The sequence below is a fragment of the Rhinolophus hipposideros genome (genome assembly GCF_964194185.1).
Source record: "Rhinolophus hipposideros genome assembly, chromosome: 19".
Classification (NCBI taxonomy): Eukaryota; Metazoa; Chordata; class Mammalia; order Chiroptera; family Rhinolophidae; genus Rhinolophus; species Rhinolophus hipposideros.
Genome location: NC_138065.1, coordinates 32,805,681 through 32,820,375, shown reverse-complemented (window position 1 = coordinate 32,820,375; position 14,695 = coordinate 32,805,681). Strand labels below are relative to the sequence as shown.

Genomic DNA, 14,695 nt, shown 5'->3' with positions numbered 1-14,695 from the left:
TCCTGATCTTAAAGAAAAAGCTTTCAGCTTTTCACCATTGAATACGTTAGCTGTGTGTTTGTCATACGAGTATATGTCCTCTATTATGTTATGTTGCCTTTATCCCCACTTTGCTGAAAGTGTATACACCTGAAAGTTTTCATTATAAATGGATGCTGGTTTTCGTTAAATGCTTTTTCTACATTTATTGACAAGATCATATGATCACATTCTTCATTTTGTTTATGTGGTGTATCACATTTTTGCATCTGTGTTCATCAGGGATATTGGCCTATCATTTTTTCTTTTTTTTGTAATGTCTTTGGTTTTGGTATCAGGGTAATGCTGCCTTCCCTCCTTTTTAATTTGTTTGAATAGTTTGAGAAGGATGGGTAGTGATTCTTCTTTGAATGTTTGGTATAATTTCACCTGTTTCATTCACCTGAACCTCTGCTTCATTTAATCTGATGTTGATTCTCTCTACTGTATTCTTCATTTCTAACTAGTTCTTTTTTGTTTTATACCACAATCTTTAATGTTTTATACATCTCTGTTGAACTTCTCACTGAGTTCATCTATTCTTCCCCTAAGTTCGTTGAGCATCCTTTAACCAGTTTGGAATTCTGTATCTGCTAGATTGCTTGTCTCCATTTCCTTTAGTTATTTTCCTGGAGTTTTGTCTTGTTTCCTTATTTTGGCTGACTCCCTGTGTTTGTTTCTATGTATAAGGCAGATCTAATACATCTCTGGTCTTGGTCTTATATAATAGGTGTTGTGAGGGGCCCAGTGGTGCAGTCTCCTTTGTAAACTGAGCCAGGTTCTCCAGGGGTGTCCTTTGTGTGAATTGTATGTGCCTGTTTGTTTGAGTCTTGATTGTTGTTGGCACATCCATGGGAAGGGCTGCTCCTCAGGCTGTCTGGCTGTGAGGGCTGGCCGGAACTATAGTAAACAAACTGACGTGGGGGCTGACTCCACTATGGAGCAGAAGTTACTTTAGTGAAGCTCTGATGACAGCTAAGTTTGCCCTTTGGATGTGTCATTTGTAGAAATGGTTGGATGGTTCTCTGGTATGGTTTGAAGCAGCCATTGGGTGTGTTGGTTCTGGAGCCTCTTGGGAGGGGCTCCAGTGCAGGCCAAGATCATCCCCTGCTTGTGCTGGGCTTACAGCCAGCTGGTAGGAGCTACAAAGTGATTTGCAATAGGTTGCCACTTGTGTTGGGCTTGGAGGTGCTTGGAAGAGGGTATGCTGGGAACGGTGTTCTGCTGCCACTTGTGCCAGGCTTGCAAGTCTTTGGTGGGCACCACTATGTGAGCTGAGGCCAGCTGCTACTTTTGCTGGGCTTGTGGTTACTTAGTTGCAGCTATGTTCCAAGCTAAGCATGGCCACAACTTATGCCAGACTTGGGGCCACCTGAAGGGAGTTACAATGGAAGTTAAGACCAGTCACCATTTGTGTTGTGCTTGGGGCCACCTTGCAAGAGGAACAAGGCACACTGAGGCCTATTGCTGCTTGTTTGGGTGGGGTTTGTGGACCTTTTAGAAATTTTAGGAAGTTCTCACCATAAGTCAAGATAGGCCACTTGTGTAGAACAATTGCTTAGAAGAGGCTTGGGCCTGGTGTGTTGAGTTGGATGACGCAAGGCCTGAAGGAATCACCAGGCGTTATTGAACAGCATTACCCATGTTAATGGAGAGCTCACATTTGGTGTCTGCCTGCGATTGGCCAGCTGGGTGGGAGGAGAGTTCAGAAAAGGAACAATGGTGTCTATTAGGGTTTCTGTCTCCTAGGAGCGCTGCTGATCCCTGCCGCCACAGCCCTCAACCTGAAGCTTATCAATTTAGCTCCTCCCCATTTCTTCCTGGTACTTTCTGAGCTGCTGCACTTGCACTGGGGTCCTGAGACAGTTAGTTTGTGAGCAAGTGACTCTGTGCGCTATCCCTTTCAGACCAGTAGTGCCTGCGTCTCCTGTAGCCCTCCGTCTTACTGGGACATAGTTTTTAAAGCCAGATGTTATGGGGACTCCAATTCCCAGCACTAGTTCCCCAGACTGGGGCACCCAGTGTGGGGCTGGGACTCCTTGATCCTCACGGCAGACCTCTACAGCAGGGATAGCCCTCCCAATTCTTAATTGCCACACTGTGGGTGTGGGACATGCCCATTCCACATTTCCACCCCTCCTATCAGTCTTGAGGTGGCTTCTTTTTTATATTCTTAGTTATAGGAATTCTGCTCAGCTAGTCTTCAGGTGGTTCTCAGTGATGGTTGTTCTATAATTTAGTTGAAATTTTGGTGTGGTTGTAGGATGAGCTGAGCACAGAGTTCACCTACTCCACCATCTTGACTGGAAGTTAGTCTGAAGCTTTTAAGATAAGCAGATAGATCTCTTTCATAGAAAGACTTGTGTGTTTCAGTCAGCTACTTCTGCACTGTGCCCTGGGGGGTTAGCCACAGCTAACTGGCTGAATCCTTTAAGAACTATATCTCAGTTCACTATAGCCTTTGGCTTTCAAAGCTAGATGTTTTGGTAGCCCATCTCTCAGGTGCAGAACTTAAAAGATGGAGTGCTAGATGTGGGGTTCAAACACTTCACTGCTCAGGGAGAAGCTCAGAGATATGAGTCCCCACCTGACTGTGGGTCACCATGCCATGGGTGGGGTGTATGGAGAGATTGTGTCTCAGCCTCTCCTATCCATTTTGAGTGTTTTTCTCTCCAACTGATGTGTGGTAGTTGGTCAGTAGTTTTTGGATCTCTTTGAGGGAATTTTTCTATGTGTAGCTGTGGATTTTGTGTGTTGTGAGAGGAGGTGAGTTTAGGATCCTCCTACGTCACCATCTTGAACTGGATGTTCAGGTTACAAGACCCATTAACAGTTAGCTAGAGAGAGTTTTATTATACTTATTAAGGAACCTTTAAGTATTTTGGTGCAGTGATATTTTAAACAAAGAAGGAAAGTGAGAAGCAGAAAACAATTTTCTTTTACTTTCTTGAGAAGTTATTTCTGTCAATATTAAGAAACATCCAAACCTGTAGAGAACTGTTATGAGTTTATTTGAGCCAAAACTGACAATTGCTGGGAAGCAAGATCTCAAATGCTTTGGAGAATGATAACTTTGCATTCTCTTTTACACATTTGAAATTAAGGAGGGAACGTAAGAAAGATTATATGAAGGTAGAAGAAAGCAAGGCAGGGAATGGATTACAGGATAGTTAAGATTCTGTGTTCTCTTGAGGGTGGTTACACATATTTTAAAGGTATGTTAATCTAGATGCACAAAAACAATGGACAGGGCTTGCTTAAGGCAATAAAACTTTTATTGAAAAAGAGTATATGCCTATGGTGTGACTATCTACCATGACCTGCCCAGTTAGGAATTTATGACCTGATCACCCTGTGTGGTTACATTCCTAGGACCCCCTTTTTGTCCACACTACACAAACCTTTTGGACTTGTAAAAATACCCAACTGATAGCATTTCCTATTCACGCTCCTGTGTATATGTAATTTAAAATTATACTAACTGATTAAAATATAAATATGCATAGAATATGTTCCAAAAATATAAGATTTGGGATTCAAATGAAAGCATAATGCGTATTTAAAAAAGATAGCCAATAATATAAAAAAACGTTTGAATTCTTTATGATTGAAAATTGTACTTTTATTACATAGCCCAAACCAGGTGATTAATACAAAAGAAGATATTGCTGTAAAAGTTGACATAAGGGGAGCAATTTTAAAATGGAGCCAGAGTGCCATTCTAGAGGAACTGCCTTGCATGTCTTGCTCTTTGAATCTTTGGAATGTTTGCACTGGGCAAAAGAACCTTTGGACTGGACCAAAGCATCACTGCCTTACAAATGTTTGTAAAGCCAGCAGGATCCTGATTGCAAGGACTAAGAATTGTGGACTTTCTATCGGAAGGTAAAATCAGTAACCAATCATGCATAGCTAAAGAGTCACTCTGCTTGTCAATGCCAATAGAAATTCTTTCTGCTCGTGTAATTATTCCATTCTAGTTCTCATAAAACCCCTTTAGCTTCACCCTGTAATCAGGACACTATACGGGTTTCTGCCTGAATTTGTGCTGCAAGAATTGCAATTCATTGATCCCAAAGAAAAACTTGTTGGCTCTCATTTTAGCTTTTAAATTAACATCATAAAACTATGAATACCAAAATTCTTAAAATTGTATTTCTGATTTCAAAGATATTTCAAAAACTACAGGAAAAAATGTCACTAAAAATCAGAAATTCCAAATTACCTAATTTTGGTCTACGCTCCAGGATTTATTGTCTTTCATAAATTGTAAATTACTTCGTTAAAATTTAAGTTTGATTTTTAAAAACGCTATTTTCCTTAGAAGATCTGTGTTTGTCTGCTTTTTTTCTATTCTACGCCCACCTTTTTCAATTTTTATAGATAAAAAGGCAGGTAAAGTTAATTCAGTGCCTTGAAATCTTATCCCTCTCAGTAACTTTAAGTTTATTTAACCCATCAGTTGCTGTAAATTACGAGAACATAACAGAAAAAACAAATAGTGTTGCTTCTAATTCCCCTGTTTAACTTACATAAATAAAAAGTCTAAATGAAAAGAAATCAAATTGGGTATTTGAATGAGATACCTACAGAGCTTCTTATTAACTTCCTAACTTATACAGACAAATGGAAGCTTTCATCCTAAAAATTACAGTGAATACAACTGTCAAAGTCTCCACAGTGAACTATTTAAATTTAACCCTGCCACTAGCCCAATTTAGGAAATAGAGTATACCTAGGGTAGGGAAGGCCCCATAATGATCTAAGATTTGCTGCAGAACTTAAACCTCAAACCCCACAAAAAATTTTCTTCCAGTTACATATATAATAGCTGAAGCAAGTCTGCACAGATTACTCTTGTTGCAATAATATTAAAAGCAGCTGAAGATATTTTTCGTAAGGAAATGTAATTCCGATGGCACACTAATACAGCACATTTTAAAAATAGAGGGCATGCAAAACAGAGTACAAACAAAAGTGACACAAAAGTATGTCAAGAGTGAGAAGGACCAATAAAGTAGAAGAAACATGCTTTAATTTACCCTTTCTTCTCTCTGCGAAGACATTTGTACACGCAGGTGCAAATTACTGCAATGCCAACAACTATAAGAAACCAGAGAACAAATGACATGTATCTCTGAAAAATAATTTCCAAAATTCAAAATCTAGAAGAAGAAAGAAATATTGGTTACATTTCAGTGGTCAGAAATGTTATTTTATTTAAGCACATATAAATTTAGATTCCACCTGGACTATTTACTGTCTAAACGCAATTCCCTGGAATCACTAAAACAGTCCACACAGTAAGTCACAGCAGAGTCCTTGCTTAATTTAGAAAATTACCAAAAGCATATATGGAATACAAACTCTTATGACTAATCTTCTTGAAAAAACATGTATTAATTAGAATTTTGTTAAAAGTGGACATATAGAATACAAAAAATAATATATAATCACCAACATGAAGTGGTGTATCATATAAAACGTTAGGTGTTTATTGACTGGTTTACTTAATTTCAACCTATAAAAACTATAGAAACTGTAAAATCTTTAAAAAATAATACTTCTTTACAGTAATATTTTGATTTAAGTAGTATCCAGGCTTGGGATACTTACGTATAGTCAAAATAATTAAAGCAATGGTTCCTGGATCTGAGGAAAAATGAAAACAGTTTTGAAGATATTGAGCATATATATGGGTCCTAGATAGTTACATTTTAATTTTGATCAGATAATCTAAAAACTACAGCAAAAACACTTACCAATCTAGTTTTAGTATGACTGCTAGTGCATCTATATTATTTTGATCACAGAACACTTCGAATAGATTCCAGATATAGGATCCACCTGAGAAACTCTCAATAGGAACCTCACTTGTCATTGTTCTGTGCTATAGTTACCATACCAGGTTGTTTAGGAAAGATCAACAACACAATTAGAATTCATAAGGTTAGAGAAAATTACCTATGTGTCTACACATACTACCACTTACATTTGTCATGGTATCTATAATATGAAAATAATTGTAAATATCAATTATTAATAATTGGTGACATCTTATTTCTTCCCTAACTACAAATAAATGAACGTGATATTTTCATGTAGAACTCTATGGTCTTATAATGCAGGTTTATTAATAACTAAATAATACCTAATTCCTCAAAGTCTTCAATTGATGGTAATTCATTGGGATTGGGATATCCTAAAAGAAAAAAAAAGGAAATAGTTAAAATAGACAGAAAGACTAAATAAAGCTTAAAGATCTATAAATTCATTGTTTTTGATTTTTTGCCTTTGTACAAAAGTGCTTATAATTTCAGTTTCCTTATTAATTATATTAGTGTTGCTCATTAATGATGGTATCAGAAAATCTTAGAAATTTATATTCAGTGTCAACAACATTCTTCTTCCTGTCTATTGACATTTCCTGTGACAATATTGTGTGGTACAACAAGTAAATTTATCATTACTGTATTCTCAGAATTAGCCTTGTGTTTAATGTGATGCTACCCAAAATTTTTTACAAAGTGGAGGGCTTGAAAGTAGTTTAGAAGTTCATCTGGATTAGAAAGACTCTTTAACAAAATAAAGGTCATGTATTAAAAAACCCATAGCTAACATTATAGTCAATGGTAAACGACTGAAAAATTTTCCCTTAAGATTAGTAACAAGAGAGGATGTCCACATATGCCACTTCTAGTCAACATAATACTGGAAGTTTGGGTCAGAGTAATTAGGTAAAATAAGAAATAAAAACCATCAAAATTGGCATGGAAAATATAAAATTATCTGTTCATAGATGACATGATCTTTTACATAGAAAACACTAAAGATTTTAAATAATAAACACCTGACAGAATTAATAAATGAATTCAGCAAAACTGTATGCTATAAAAATCAACATACAAAAATCAGTTGTGTTTCTATACATCAAAATAAGCAATCCAAAAAGAAAATTAAGAAAACAATTCCACATATAATAACATCAAAAAGAATAAAATACTTTAGAATAACCAAGGAGGTAAAAGACTCATACACTGAAAATAACAAAATAGTACAGAAAGAAATTAATGGAGACAAAAATGAAAAAAAAAAAGGTATCTTGTGTTGATGGACTGGAAAACCTAATATTAAGACATAAATACTACAAAAAAAAACAAAAAACATATAGATGAAGTGTAAACCCTACCAAAATCTTGAGGATGCTTTCTGCAGAAAGAAATAAATAAGCCCATCCTAAAATTCATATTGAATCTTAAGGCACTCAGTGTAGTCAAGGCAATCTTGAAAAAGAAGAGACAAGTTAAGAGGACTCATACTTCTTGATTTCAAAACTTACTACAAAGCTACAACAATCAAAACCAAATGACACTGACATAAAGACATACAGACAAATGTAATTGAATAGAGGGTCTCACATATATGGTCAAATGATTGTCTACAGCGAGCTTCTAAGAACATTTAGTAGGGAAAGGGCAGATTTTTAACAAAAGTTTCTTGAGAAATTGGATATCCACAAGCAAAAGAATGAAGTTTGACCCTTATATCACATACAAAAATTAATTCAAAATGGATCAACACTAAATATAAAAGCTAAAACTATTAAACTAGTAGACGAAAACATGGAGGACAATCTTCATGCTGTTTGATCTGGCAATGCTTTCTTGAATGTCACACCAAAAACATAGGCAACAGAAGGAAAAAAACAAAGAAATTGGACGTCTTTTGAGCATCAAAGAACACTATCAATAGAGTGAAAAGACAACTCCCAGAATGAAAGGAAACATCCACAAATCATATCTCTGGTAACAAACAAATATCTAAAATATATAATGAACTCCTAAATATCAGTGAGAAAAATATCAACCCAAATCAAAAATGGGCAAAGGATTTGATAACATTTCTCCAAAGAAGTTATTACGAGGTCTGACAATTACGTTCGCAAACTCATCCTAGAAAAAGTGCTACGTACCCCATTGCTGAATTGCTGACTATGGTCACTTTAGAAGTACTCCCCTTGGGAAGCTATGCACTGATGCCAGTGCCTAGTTCACCCTTCAAAGCAATTTTGGAACTCTTTTTCTGGAATGGCCATCAGAGCTGTCGTCATATTACCCTTGATGTCCTGAATGTCACCAAAATTTTAATATTTCCTTTATCTTTGGGAAAAGAAGGAAGTCACTGGGGGCTAGGTCAGGTGAGTAGGGAGGATGTTCCAATACAGTTGTTTATTGGCTAAAAACTCCCTCACAGACAGTGCCATGTGAGCTAGTGCATTGTAGTGATGCAAGAGCCATGAATTGGTGAAAAGTTCAGGTTGTTTTCGTCTAAGTTTTTCACACAGCCTTTTCAGCACTTCCAAATAGTAAACTTGGTTAACTGTTTGTCCAGTTGGTACAAATTCATATGAATACTCCCTCTGATTTCAAAAAAGTTTAGCAACATCGTTTTGACTCTTGATTTGGACTGACAGAACTTTTTTGGTCATGGAGAACTGACTGACTTCCATTGTGCACTTTGATACTTTGTTTCAGGGTCATATTGGTACACCCATGTTTCATCACCAGTGATAACACAGCCCAAAACATTGTCTTGCCTCTCCAAAAGGTCTTGGCAAACTTCGACTGTCTGTTGCTTTTTTTTCATCGGTGAGCTCCTTTGGGACCATTTTTGCATACACCTTTCTCATGCCAAGATTTTCAGTTAAGGTTTTCCTGTTTCTCTATCAATGTTTACTTGGTCTGCTATGCTTCTCACACTCAGCCGACAATTTTGTCGCAGAATTTGATGATTTTTGCAATGTTTTCATCAGTTCTGCTCGTTACTGGCCGCCCTGACCTCTGTTCATCAGTGACATGTTCTTTCCCCTCAGAAAAATGTTTAATCCATTTGCTGTTTTCTTCATGGCATTATCCCCATAAACTTGGACTCCCATGTCCCTGATTTTGCTTTCACTCTTGCCAAGTTTAACAAGAAATATAATGTTTGTTTGTTGCTCTACTTCAAGCTCAGACATTCTCTCAACGGCACACAAAAAAACACCAACATAATGAACACCACTCAGCAAGACACCGCCACGCACCAACATGAACACAGCGGTGAGACACTGATATACCGAGGTTATGAAACCTTACCGAGCTATTTGTACAGTGCTGCCCATGTAAGTGCACGGTGGCAAGTTCGTGAACTTAGTTGTCAGACCTGTACAAATAGCAAATAAGCACATGAAAAGATGCTTTACACTTCACTAATCAAGGAGGAAATGCAAATAAGAACCACAATGAGATACTACTTCACAGATTTTACCTACCAGGTATAGGATTGTCATTAATGAAAAACAGAAAATAATATGTGTTGGCAAAGAGGTAGAGAAATTAGAACCTTTGTGCATCACTGGTGAAAATGTAAAATGGTGCCGCTGTGACAGTATGATTGTTTCTCAAAAAATTAGATAAAGAAATACCATAAATCCCAGCAATTCTACTCCTAAGTATATACCCCCAAAATTGAAAACTCAACAGATACTTGAATGACAATATTCAGAGAAGCATACTCAGAATAGCCAAAGGTGAAATCAAGCCAAGCATCTACCAACAGATTAATGGATAAACAAATGTGGTATACATAAACAATGGCATTTTTTCAGCCATAAAAATAAAAGTTCAGATACATGCTACTCTAAGATGGATGAACCCTGAAAACATTATGCTATGTGAAATAAGCATAGGGTTACTGGAGTAGAAAGGAGGGGAATGAATGGGCAATGATTGTTTAGTGTGTGTAAAGTTTCAGTTTGGGAAGATGACAAGTTTTGGAGATAGATAGTAGTGATGGTTGCACAACAACGTGAATGTACTTAATGCCACTGAACTGTACATTTAGAATGTACAACTGGTAAAAAAAAAATTAAATAAAAGTTGATCCGGAAAAATTAACATGAGAGTAGCCTGCACACTTCTGAACAGGAAGTGTTCTGCAAGATATTAAAATATATTACAGTACTACATTTAAGAAAACAATTTGATGCTGGCACAAGAACAGACAGAATCTAGGGAACAGAAATGAAGATAATACACCTACGATTTTAATGCATGATAAAAAAATTGGAGAGAAAACAACTTATTCCACAAATGGTGCTACTTAGCCACTGGATGGGACCCAATCTCATTCCATACACTATAGTGAATTTCAGATGTACCAACAATTTAAATGCAATCAGAACATATAGTTGAAATGTTTATATAATTTGAGCACAGTGAAACTTAAAGCTTTTATAAGAAAGACACAACACTCATAGCCATTAGGGACAAGATAGATACACCCTACCATCTAAATGGTATATAAATGACTTCTGCATATAAATGACCACTGCCAGGAAAAAAGTTAAATAAAATATGGTATATGTTAAAGTTATCATTATAAAGGATGGGGATCAATCTTAATATAACCCCAATCCAAGACAGTAAGTGTAAAATGTGAGAGTTTTAGAAAAATGTGAACAACACAATCCCATTTCTGGTTAAGAAAAAAGGAAAAAAATGCTAAAATATGTATACTATACATATAAAGATATTTAAGTACAGAAATAGTAAAAAGACACCTAAACTATTAACAGTGATTAACTCAGACAATGGACTAGACAAAGAGGAGAACTAATTTTTTACTCTGTATATTTTTGCAAAGTTTGAAAATTTACAAAAATACATCTGTATAATACTCATGTAACAAAGTTATAAAAAGGAATCTATATCCATTAGTAGAGTATAAAAATTTTAAAAGAAAACTAACTAGTAAAATTAAGGCCAAAAATACCTGGAAAAAATGTTCACTACATTTTAACAGGCCTTTAATTTGTAATGAGCTCTCACAATCAACAAAAATAATATTTTAGAAACCTAACAGAGAAATGAGCAAAGGACATGAATAAATAAATGTAGACATAGGTTTAGCCTCATTAATAATGAAAGAAATGCAAATTAAAATAAGACATGACTTTTCACCCATCACTGTATGAAATCCTTAACAGTATAAATTGGATAAAGTCACTGAACCTGGATATCTTGAAACTGGAGGCTTGGTTGGATGAGTAGGCTTAAAACCTGGAAAAATAAATTTGATTTCATTCACTAGCATTATCAATACAAAATTATGAATATGATTTTTCTATTTCTTGGAAAGATCAATTATGCCTCAAAATGAAAAATATGCATACTATTTCAACTTTGCATTTCTACTTCTGGGAATATGACCTAAATACATATTTACACAGGTACATAAACATATATGTATAAGAATGTTCATTATAATTTTATATTTTATAATGAAAACCCTAGAAGTAATAATAAATCATAATGTGTTCAGAGAAAACATTTATTTAAAAGAATACCATCCAGTAGTATCATACCAAATGATCTGTACACTTTTCCACTTAATATTTCATGAACCTAGTTTCATATTAGCAAAATCAGATCTACTTTATCATCATATATGTTGCTATAGATTCTTTCCACATAGTTTTTCTCTAACTGATGATTAGAAAAGATGATTAATAATCCCATGAGGAGTTTTGATTTTTGATTTTTAAAAAAGTCCCTGTTTCTCCTTTTCATGAACTTTTACTCACAATCAACTCTCTTCTCTTTGAAACACTGAACTCTATCAGTGCTTATAAATCCTTAATGAATTCTTATGGTCAACTCTTTCAAAAGAGCATATCAACAAACACAGTATCCCACAGCGCATAAACCCACTAGGACCACGTAAGTAAACATGGATGTGTTGATGAGTATGAAGTTCACCTGCAATCTTAATATAGCAGTCCACCAAAAAACCATCTCTTTCCCCCCAAACCTCACCGCACTCAGCTAAGGTACTCAAGGTGGTTACAATGTACCAAGTATACAGGAATTATAAAAATGTGTTCTATTACCACATTAACGTGTATAATTCCCCTCAATCCTTTTTAATATTGGGACAATCAGAAATATACCAACAAATTAGAAGCCAGTAATTGAGATTTACTTGAGTACAGCACTCTCACATATAACAGGAAACTAAGCCCACAGAGAGGATGTCACTGGAGTAAGCAGAGCCTAACCAGGACCCTGAGTGAGGTCGGCCCAGGCTAATGCTCTTCCCACTATGCCTGTCTCTGGTTTATGCTTAAACCAAAGAGAAGTCAGGGATCGCAGCACTGAAATCAGGAAGACACTCCTCCCACCATATCAAAATAGTCTCTCAAGTCTTAAGCAGAGCAGTTGATCAGTTGTCCATGCAACAAGTTCTCCATTTCGTTTTAATAAAGAAGGACTGTCCCTGCCTTTCAGTTGCCAAATAGAAATTCCCAGTAAAGACAAAAAGAATAACTGTATGAGGTGGGGAGAGGTGGAGTTGGCAGAAATACCAGTCTTGTTCTGGAAGACAGCAGTAATTTCCCAGTTCAGATTGGACTATATAAAAAGAACCAAACTGCTTACAGTCTGGGAAATGAAACGCAGCCCTGGATCAGAAAGATATGTGTCTCCCATCCAAGACCCATATCTGAAACCTATGTAACTTTACTAACCATTGTCCCCCCAAGAAACTTTAATTAAAAAAAATAAGAAGAAGACCCTTGTTATTTGACCCTGTCCAAAACATCCATGGAGACATTTGGTTCATGCTCTCCTATCTACTACCTAACCACATGTGCCATAACCAAAGCAAAAAGGGTTATTCTTTGCAATACAGCTATAACACAATTATTGGGCCAATAAAGCACAATGGCATTTTTTATGTAGTAATCCTGTAAACCAAGTGTAAATAGATGTTATGGGCTGTTTGAAACCAGGGATGTTTCCTAAGTGTGGACTTCTTGACAGGACCAAATATCAAACAAATGTCTCCATGGATTTTTTTTAATCATTAATTTTTTTTCTTTGTATAGCCACTCAAAGAGAAAAAGACCATGCAGATATGAGGGAGGTGCAATAAGCAAAAACAAACAAACAAACAAAAACTGTTTTCTCCTGTGCTGAAAATTTTGCCCTGGTTATTATTTCTAGAATTAAAAGCCATGACTTGTGTTCACAAAAAAAATACATAAATAAAAAATAAAAAAATAAAAAATAAAAAAATAATATGTGTCAACAGATCACTTTTAAAAAGAATTAAAATAGCAAAATTGGTTACACAAAAAACACACATGTTAGAAACAAATGCCACAGACATTCCTCTTCACTAATATTGATTGGAGTGATGCTCTAAGTCATATGAGCTTCCTTTAAGAGCTTCCTGTATGTCAGGCACTGTGCTAAGTGCTTTAAGTGTAACCAATTTAAGCTTTATAATCATCCAATAATTAAGACATTAAATGATTGTACATATAAGTAAATATATTTGAGGTTTAAATAACTTGCCCAAATTTACATACCTGTTTATATCTGCGGACTATGGCAAATAATTTTAGAATCACTAAGAATAAGAACTAAAATAGCTGCAAATGTGTTCTTCCTCCTTCTATTATTAAAAGTGATAAATGAATGGATATAGTGTGATTTTAATATAAGCAAGAAGTTACTAAATGTGAATGACTTAAAATAAGAGGTTTTGTATTGAGAGGAACTGATATTGAAAAACATAATAATACAGGATTAATCACTTGGGAATTATCACTTTCTTTTCATTTATATGAATTATGACTTTCATTCTTTATTTATTTAGATAAAAATTCATGGTTCAATTTATCCTGAAAAATGGTTGCTATCCATTTTTATACATAAAAATACTGAACAAGAGAAATTTATATACCTGTATGATGTATATAACGTGCAAAGAATGCTACGAAAACATATAAAATCACAACAGCAAAATTCTATATGAACTTTATGTCATACATCTGTCATGGATATGAATACAAGACAGAGTTAATTACTAAAATTGCCTCTTTTCAGTTATTCCGTATCATTAATATTTAATGTCAAAGAAATAAAACCTTAAAAAACCAAGAGGGAAAATGATACAATTTGTACCTTTAATACACGTTGGCATCTCAGGCTCCCAAGTATTGTTTCCACCGCAGAACACTGGGTTGCTGCCATTAAGGTAGAAACCTGACAGGCATTCAAATAAAACCACAGCTTGGTAGGAAAATTTTTCTCTAATTCCTGATACCAGTTTTCCATTCTTGAGTACTGGATATTCACATTTGACCACTGAGAAGTAGAGAAATTCCAGAATTAATAGAAAGTTGCTTTAACATAGTACCAGAAAAAAGAATGCAAAACAGTAATTTCCGGTGGAAAAAGACAAGGGATGGAAGACAAGATGTTAAATTTAAAATAAATAAATAAATAAAAAGACTTTATTTGTGTGATTTATAATTCCAGGCAAACAGATTTAGAAAAATCTAATAACCTTTTTCTACCTAGAACAAACTGTCATTACAGTTTATTGGCTTCTTACATTTATTTCTTACTGCAAATTTTGAGAAAGGTCTGACTACTAGATACAAATTCTGGATAAGTTCAAATGCAACTTTTGGTGCTCTTTAGCTCTAGGAATTTTTTAAAATTTCATGTAGACAGTAATTATAGTACCCTGCTTTTTCAGAAAGGCAAGAAAGATTCTTGTGGGAGGATAATAGTTCAATTCCAACCTAAAGGTTGAAAAAAAGTTAACTATGCAAAGATATGCAAAA

The 14,695-nt window shown here is 35.2% G+C and overlaps 1 protein-coding gene across 1 annotated transcript in view; it reads right to left on the bottom strand.

The window, feature by feature from the left end:
- Positions 1-14,695, bottom strand: part of LOC308487205 (membrane cofactor protein-like) — a 46,499-nt gene that overhangs the window by 6,197 nt on the left and 25,607 nt on the right. The window contains exons 6-10 of the mRNA XM_081025224.1: positions 14,028-14,210; positions 11,070-11,117; positions 6,170-6,220; positions 5,635-5,670; positions 5,061-5,121 (exon numbers count right to left, since the gene is read on the bottom strand). Coding sequence (XP_080881350.1) covers positions 5,061-5,121; positions 5,635-5,670; positions 6,170-6,220; positions 11,070-11,117; positions 14,028-14,210 — 379 coding nt within the window. The remainder of the gene's footprint in view (positions 1-5,060; positions 5,122-5,634; positions 5,671-6,169; positions 6,221-11,069; positions 11,118-14,027; positions 14,211-14,695) is intronic.